The 8906-nt window shown below is 37.5% G+C and overlaps 2 protein-coding genes across 2 annotated transcripts in view; both read left to right on the forward strand.

Moving 5' to 3' along the window:
- Window positions 1–8826, forward strand: part of LOC106474658 (lysM and putative peptidoglycan-binding domain-containing protein 2-like) — an 18398-nt gene extending 9572 nt beyond the window's left edge. The window contains exon 3 of the mRNA XM_022402959.1: window positions 6976–8826. Coding sequence (XP_022258667.1) covers window positions 6976–7013 — 38 coding nt within the window. The 3' untranslated portion in view covers window positions 7014–8826. The remainder of the gene's footprint in view (window positions 1–6975) is intronic.
- LOC106474657 (protein ZBED8-like) lies at window positions 7286–8855 on the forward strand (the record flags this gene model as incomplete). Its single annotated transcript, XM_013935350.1, has 3 exons — window positions 7286–7472; window positions 7693–7955; window positions 8229–8855. Coding segments are annotated over exons 1-3 (1077 nt in total), but the record flags the coding sequence as incomplete, so codon positions are not given.
- Between the last annotated feature and the right edge of the window lie 51 nt (window positions 8856–8906).

Consider the following 8906-nt stretch of genomic DNA (forward strand, 5'->3'; position numbering starts at 1 on the left):
CGGTAAGCTAGTTGTACCCACTAAGCGTGTTGAGAAGATGACTGCTGTCGACGGTAAGCTAGTTGTACCCACTAAGCGTGTAGAGAAGATGACTACAGTCGACAGTAAGCTAGTTGTACCCACTAAACATGTAGAGAAGATGACTGCTGTTGACGGTAAGCTAGTAGTACCCACTAAGCGTGTAGATAAGATGACTACTGTCGACAGTAAGCTAGTTGTACCCACTAAACATGTACAGTAAATGACTATATATATTTGTTAGTAACAGATTTAATCTCAAGTAGTATTTGTTGATGTTTAAAAGTTACTATAGATGTGTTCATAAGTTCATTATTAAAGTTTCTTCTCTGTCAACAGAAATTTCTTTAAGGTAATTTAAACATAGAAAAAAAAAGAAAACTTTTATTTTCATAAGATTATGAGTGTAAGGTTGAACAATACACCCAGCACTTCTTCCCTCAGTTTTTTAATTAAGTTCAGCTGAATCGTACATAATTTCCAGGAGCTAAGATTGTAGTCAAGACTTTCCTTCCTTGTGAATCTGATTATAGAGAATTTTAATAATGATTGGATACATGTAATGCAGGGTTCTTTGTTTTACTTACAAAATTTATGCTTGAAAGTTTAAGACTAAACTACTGTGAACTTGTGGTGTTGAAAGTTATTTGTCTGTTTTAATACAGTAAACAAACATTTAATGACTTAGTCCAAAGAAAAATGTAATAATGGTCTGATATTTTTATTGAGTATATAAAAGTTGGAAATGTGGAATTTTTCTTGTTAATGTCCCACAATATATAACAATGTTTAGTCATTATCAGGGTTTCATATAGGTTATGTTAAGCCTGACTGCAGCAATCTCGCATGTGACTTTGTTCCCTCCATGTTGAATATCAACTCTCGATTCATGTGATTTTAGATCTGTGAAAAGAACGCTATTCAGTTTCTCAACTATCTGTAAAACATTGGGGAAATCATTACTAAAAAGTTTGTTCCCCAAACCTTTTGTAGAAGTTATCACTTTTATCTAGATGCAGTAAAGAATTCCAAGGAGTTACAAAATGGTTCTAAAACATTGGGGAAATCATTACTAAAAAGTTTGTTCCCCAAACCTTTTGTAGAAGTTACCACTTTTATCTAGATGCAGTAAAGAATTCCAAGGAGTTACAAAATGGTTCTAAAACATTGGGGAAATCATTACTAAAAAGTTTGTTCCCCAAACCTTTTGTAGAAGTTATCACTTTTATCTAGATGCAGTAAAGAATTCCAAGGAGTTACAAAATGGTTCTATTTATGCACTATGCTACCCTTTCCTTTCCATAATTATACAACTTGTTCAAATGGACCACAGATTGAAAACTGTTGTTCTATACAGTTACATTTTTCTGCACTTCGTCAAAGGCTGAAAATTTCTCAGTAAATGTTCATATTTTACATTTTGTACTTGTTTTACTGATGAGACTTAGTGTCCAGAGTATGTACTTGTACATAATGAAACATTTAACACTTCTAGCCATTAAAGTGTTCTTGTATATGACGATACCTCACCTCTTCATACAAACTTAATGCCACTAGCCTTGAGCTAACTCCCACCAAAAATCTCACGTTTGACGTGAACTGTGCTGGTGCACGAAGACATCATCATACAATGACAGCCATCCACCAATAGGAGGGCAATACAGTCTCCTTGTACAGTACTTTCCAGAAGTATTTGAAATATCTTCTTTTTCTCAGCATTGTCTAGAACAGACGTGTCTTTTAAATTATTGATCAATTATATGAGAATTTCTGTTTCCCTGGTTTATTTTATTATTAAAGAAAACCAAACAATTGTTTTTCCTGCTTACTCCTTATGATTTGTCATGTGATGCTAATTTTCACCTCGTCATGAGTTAGCTATGATGTTCCTTGTGAGGCCGGTTGTCTGTGATGGACACATATGGGTTCCTTCGTGCACAATGGCATCTTCCTCCTGTCCATTCAGCCGAGTTTCTTCTCTCCAATTTGAACATAATCAATATGATGATGATTTTGACAGACTACCTTCCCCAACAGGGTTTGCTCTAGCCACAGCTTTATCTGTATAAGAAAATCCTTTCTCTTTTAATCTGTTTGCCATGATTTTGCAGGTATGTTCTTTTCTTTTCCCTTTGTCTTTTGATTCCTTCTCTGCTTTACTACATGATACCCATACTCAAGACTACTTTGTCTTCCTTCTTTCACCTGACATTAGAGTCCAAATATCCACACACAACTCTATTAACATGTCTCTTCTTCTTTGCCTACTTGACTCTTTTTGTCCATTTCTCAATTCCCAGTCTTTGGAATTTATTTTACCTGTTTGGGGGATGCACCTCTTAACTTTGATTTATCATTCTAGTGCTCAATTTTTGCACCTTCGTCTCTTTCTTACCACCCTTCTACATTATCTCTCATCACTTCATCTTATGTCCGAGGCACTTCATCATGCTCAGGTTCTCTTCTTTTAACCACAATGGCCCATACTTTTGCTCTATCTTTTCTTACTTGGTTCCTCTGCTGTTGGGACAGGATGTTGTCGTAGCTAATGTATGCCTCCCTTGCACTTATCTCTGTGTTCTTTGTTGGGCTCCATTTCTTTGCCCTGAGGTCTTCCTGACTCGTTACAGACTTGGGCTGAGGTAGCCTTGCATAAATCATTTTCTTTCTCTCACACCTGCATTCATTCTGCAGGAAGCTGCTTGGCTGGGTTAGCTTATCAAGCCTTCCAAGTTTTTTCTTATGCTCACCCTATATTTGGTACATCTGGGCATGTTCTTCCACTCTAATCTCAGTTGTTTATGGTCAATGGAATGTCTTGTTACCTAGGTTTGTGCTTCTCTCTTCCACACAAGGTTCTTTTGCTTTTGGGATTTCTGGTTTCTCTTTAATCATTCACTCATTTAAGCTACGTATACATGTGCCTATTCCAGTTGAAGTTGTGGGACCAGTAGCACCTTTCTTGGGATTCATTTTCCTTGAGGATTTGTCTTGGTGACTTCACTGTTCCAACACCACAACAGGCATCTCCTTGCTGCCCCCAGTTACATGCCCATTTCTTCACAGATGCCTCTGTCAGGCTTGAGGTGTGTCTGAATGACTACATGACTTTGGGCATTTACTGAACTTCAACTTCCTCGAACTTCTTGCTATCCATTGGGTATTTTCCCATTTTCTTCCTCTTCTTGTGAATTGGTTGGTCATGATCTACTCCAAAAATTCCACAGTCATTTCTTATTTCAACTGTCAGGGGGTAACCCATACCAGGACTCTGCTTCCTCGCATTGGACCTGCTATTTTGGGCATATTCTCATGGCTTTTTATGTGAAAAGGGCATTGACTTGGTGGAGGATCACTTCTCTTGGCTGGAAAGGGTACTAACCATAGAGTGGTCTTTCCACTCTTAGGTTTCTCATTGAGTTTGCTCAGTTGGATACATGCTTCTCATCAATACCTTTGCCACTCTTAACATCAGACTTTCCCTCTTTCGGGCCCCAGTTTCTCATTCTTTGGCCCTGGCAGTCAGTATTCTCAGCCATAACAGGCCTTCTTTTTTTCTGTATGCCTATTTTCCTATTCCTCCTCATCCTTGTGTCCTTGCTTGGATATGTAACATTTCTTGTCAGATCCTGTTGGTGGTGCCTCTTTGGCTGGCACAGTCCTGATTTCCTCTGATTTGTTGATTGGTATCTGGGCCTCCTTTTCCATTCCCACATTTTCTTGCTCCAACTATTATCCCTTTATCTTCACATGTGGGATTTATCTAGTTCATTGTATGCAGGACTGGACTCTCCATTCATGTAGCCTTTTTCTTATCTCATTCCTGTCATCTTTCACCCCTGTTTGTCTATCAACTGAAATGGCAGGTTTGTTGATGTTAGTCCATCAGGATCTCTCTTCCTCTGGGCCATCTTCTCCTGGCCCACTTTTTAGCCTTTTTCACATGGTTGTATGATCATGGATTTTTGGTTTTCACTATTGCTGATTCTTAGGTGGCATTACCCACTACATTTCACTTTTCCCATTACATTCAAGTTTTTCTTCTTCTTTTCACTCCACTTTGTTCTGATCCTTCCTTCTTCATCATCTTCCTTGCTCTACTCCCATGCTTTGCTGGAACTTTGATGTGGTTTTACACTCAATTACACATATTTCATTCATTATGCATTCTTTCCCTGAAGCCAAGTTTTGTCATCCTTGCTTGTGGTTGTCATCATTTGTATGTATATGCCAATGATGCTTCCTCACTCTTTCACTGTACTTGTTCCTCCTCTGTTCAGATCACGCTTTTCCTCCTAAAACATTGACTGATCAGGAAGGTGATCATTCTTTCTCATTGTTTCATCAGATTCTTCAACTGTCTCATTTTCACCAACCCTTGGAAGAGATTCTTCAGGCTGGCATATGGATGAATCTGCATGTGTTTAAGAGGAGTTACTGCACAAGGAGGTTGTGCAACCCTCTTATTGGTGGAGGGCTATTGTGGCATGAGGATGTCATCATGCACTAGTACAGTTCATGTTATGTGATAACTTGATTATTAGGTGGCAGTTAGCTCAAGGCTAGTGGCGTGCAAATCTTGTAGATGTGTGAGCTATTCAGTGTGAACATCTATTAGAAACACATTTTCAGGTAAGGAAAATGTTGCATGATTTGCTCCTGAACCATATCTTGGGTAGCTACTAACTACGTAAAACATGTACCACCTGTGTCATAATGATTTAGGGTTAACGACTTCCTTGTCCATTGTTGTGACTCATAAAAATATCAGAAAATTTTAAAAGAGGATTACTAAGTTTGTTTTAAATATATGTTAGGGTTATATATATATTTTGACCAATGATCATAGAAGTTGGCAGAAGGCCATTGAAACCTCAAAAAAAAAAAGAGGTCAGCATGATTTTAAGATATGACAGCCCACTCAACTGATGGATTGCCTTTCTCTCAGTGTTGACCAGGAATGTAACGTTGCTCTAACTGTTATCTACCAAGCTCTCTGTAAACTGTTCTTTTGTCTCCAGTGTTTCAACCTATTTTTGTTTTTCATTCACTGCCTTGGTTTAAAAATGTTTGACACAACCACCTTCACATCAGTTTTTCGAGGAGGTGCAAGCAAGCTTGCCTTTGCACGTGTTGATCTTTCCTCAGTCCACTGGTTTTATTTCAACTAATTGGGGTTATTTTCCCAACTATCAACCCTGCTGGGCAGTGAAGTATCAGGGTAACAACACATTTTTATTGTTGAGATGTTGTGTTGTTATATCAACAGAAACAAAACTTTAAAAAAATGTTTGAAAGTAAGAAATATTGAACACAAGTGGGGACTGATTCCCCTTCATTGTGTTATACATGTAAACATTTCTTAATAATTAATACTTGAAACCATCAGTACCTGGTGAAACTTCATAATTACAGAATTGAGGAGAAGAAAGACAATTATATGTTTCAGTAAGATAATATTTTTAACAAACACATCTTAAGATTAATGCTGATCTGCAACATCAACCGTTGTTGTGTTTTAATAGAAACATTTCCTTCTCTCAACTGGCAAGGCTAAAATGTATTTCATCTGTTGACAAACACATCTTAAGATTAATGCTGATCTGCAACATCAACCGTTGTTGTGTTTTAATAGAAACATTTCCTTCTCTCAACTGGCAAGGCTAAAATGTATTTCATCTGTTGCCAGGTCAGGAAGTCAAGCACTGGAAGACAACAAGATTTGAAATAACATGGTCGAGTCAAATTAAAAATGTCCTGTTCACAAGAAAGTGATGAAAGAGGCTGTTACATTGTAGCACAACCAATTTTTTTATTAATTTTGCAGACACAGTTAACAGACAAGAATTTAACAGAGGAGTTATAAGAAAGATGTATTGTTAAAAGAAGATTGATGAAGCTATAAGGGGACATACAGAGGGATTACAACAGGTTTGAAGAAATGCAGAAGGACATCACAGAACGAAAGAAAGGCTGTAATGACAAAATTAATGAAGTAAAGAATGACAAAAGTGAAGTACAAAAAAAAAAAAAAGACATCAATAAAGTATGAAAACATTATCACAGCAAGATAATGATGTAGAAAAGAACATCAGTGACAAAATAAAACATTTGATAAAGAAATGGTAAATGTACAGATTAAACCAGACACTCTCATTTGCATTTGACCAAAAACACCATTTATTACCAATACTGTGCCATCTGTGACTGAAATACCTTCTTGGACTATGATGTGAACGTTCAATGCAAAGCATACCAAACCCAGTTTGAAATCATTTCCAGGGTGAACAGGTGAAATAGCTATTAATCTTGCTGCCAATTTTAAAGAACCAGCTTTAACAACATTAAGTAACTTCCAGCTGAGTATTGGTAGCTGCCTTATCCAACAGGTTTGAAATGGGTTGCCTAGTTACCTTACCATTCTAATTAAATGATGGATTAGTTGGAACATGACCAATTTATAGATGCCATAACAGATGAACATTATTAAAGGAAGCTCTGCAGCAACAGTAAAGTAGTGGATAAACTACTAAAGGAACCAGAAAGAATTTATGGAAATATCAGATCCTACAAACTCCTCCTAACAATAGTCCAGAAGAACTGAAAGTTTCAATGAAACATTTAGATAATTGATGAAATAAACCTCAAGAAAGTAGCCATCTCAAGTGTAGTTTGACATATTGCAAGGAATTGCATTAAATAAGAACTCCCCCTAGAGCAGTGGTTCCCAACCTGGGGTGCGATATCCAATTTTTGGGGGTGCGAGGATAGGGTCCAGAAAAACAACTTTTTGTGTTCATTTGCCATTTTTACTAAATAATTTGTCTAAATTCGGGAGCAGAATATTGATTACGATCTTCAATTAATTCACTATTGTGATTCTTTCTTCCTGTTTTAAAATTTTTTATTAAACATATGCCTACTATCTATGTCTCATGATAATTTTTTTATTTTCAGAGATCCATAATGGCGAAGAAAAGAAAGTGGAACGATGATTACTATAGTTTTGGGTTCACATGTACAACTGAGATAAGTGAGACAGAAAGACCTCAATGATTTTTATGTTCAGTGATATTTTCTAATGCAAATTTGAAACCTTCCAAACTCAACAAACATTTCAACAGAATACATGGTGGTAGAGAAGCACGATGAAAAAATACTGAAGGTGAAGAAGGCACGTTTTGATCATCTAGGAACTCTTCCAAAGATATGAAATGTACCAATTGAAAAGCCTGTTCTTGAAGCATCCTACCAAGTTGCGTATCAGATGGCCAATGCGAAAAAACCTTATACCATCGCTGAAGAGTTAGTGAAGCCATGTATCCTTGAAGTTGTTAAGACCATTCTGGGGAAAGATGCAGAAAGGAAGGTGCAACAAGTACCAATGTCTAACAATGTCATCAGGAACAGAATAACTGATATGAGCGAGGACATCTTGGAACAAGGCAACTCCTGTAAAAATATCATTGCAATTGGAAGAATCTACAGATGTTTCCCATTGTAGCCAACTGATTGCTCTTGTTCGTTATGTCAAGAATGAAGAAGTATTAGAATACATCCTATTCTGTGAACCACTAAAGACCACCACAAAAGGCCAGAATGTGTTCGACCTCATAAAATAATTTTTCTTAAAACATGGATTGGATATGAACATTGTTGGTTCCATATGTACAGATGGCACTCCTGCTATGCTAGGAAATCGGTCTGGATTTGCAGCCCTCATGAAACGGGAAATTCCTGAGGTCCGTGTCACACACTGCCTGCTTCATCGGTATGCATTAGCAGCGAAGACTTTACTAAAAAGTCTGCAAGACGTTTTGTCAACATGTGTGAAAAATGTTAACGTAATTAGAGGATTTTCACTGAACCATCGTTTATTTCAAGCATTTTGTGAAAGCATGGATTCTGAACACACGGTTCTACTGTACCACACGGAGGTGAGATGGCTATCCCATGGACATGTCTTGCAGCAAATATTTGAGCTTCATAAGGAGATCAAGACATTTTTAAAGAATCAAAAGTTGGATCTCTTTTCTTCATTTGATTCCCCAGAGCTTGTGCAAATGCTAGCATACTTGACCGACATATTTACTCACTTAAATGAACTAAATATTTCCCTCCAAGGAAGTAATAAAAACGTGTTTATTGCACATGAAAAATTGGCTTCCTTCAAAGCTAAAATTCCTTTGTGATTGAGAAATATTGAGAAGGGAAATTTGGGTAGGTTTCCATCACTGGAAGAAGTTGTTGAAGAACACGAGTCACTACTTCCAGAAGTTGCCACAGCAATACACATTCACTTTGAACAGCTATTAAATGCCTTTGTTGGGTATTTCTCTGCAGGAAATTTGGCTAGGTTTCCATCACTGGAAGAAGTTGTTGAAGTACACGAGTCACTACTTCCAGAAGTTGCCACAGCAATACGCATTCACCATGAACAGCTATTAAATGCCTTTGTTGGGTATTTCTCTGCAGGAAATTTGGCTAGGTTTCCATCGCTGGAAGAAGTTGTTGAAGTACACGAGTCACTACTTCCAGAAGTTGCCACAGCAATACACATTCACCATGAACAGCTATTAAATGTCTTTCATGGGTATTTCTCTGCAGGAAATTTGGCTAGGTTTCCATCGCTGGAAGAAGTTGTTGAAGAACACGAGTCAGTACTTCCAGAAGTTGCCACAGCAATACGCATTCACCTTGAACAGCTATTAAATGCCTTTGATGGGTATTTCTCTGCAGGAAATTTGGCTAGGTTTCCATCGCTGGAAGAAGTTGTTGAAGAACACGAGTCACTACTTCCAGAAGTTGCCACAGTTGCTATTAAATGCCTTTGTTGGGTATTTCTCTGCAGGAAATTTGGCTAGGTTTCCATCGCTGGAAGAAGTTGT

The sequence above is a fragment of the Limulus polyphemus genome, unplaced genomic scaffold, assembly GCF_000517525.1.
Source record: "Limulus polyphemus unplaced genomic scaffold, Limulus_polyphemus-2.1.2 Scaffold7489, whole genome shotgun sequence".
NCBI classification, from domain to species: Eukaryota; Metazoa; Arthropoda; class Merostomata; order Xiphosura; family Limulidae; genus Limulus; species Limulus polyphemus.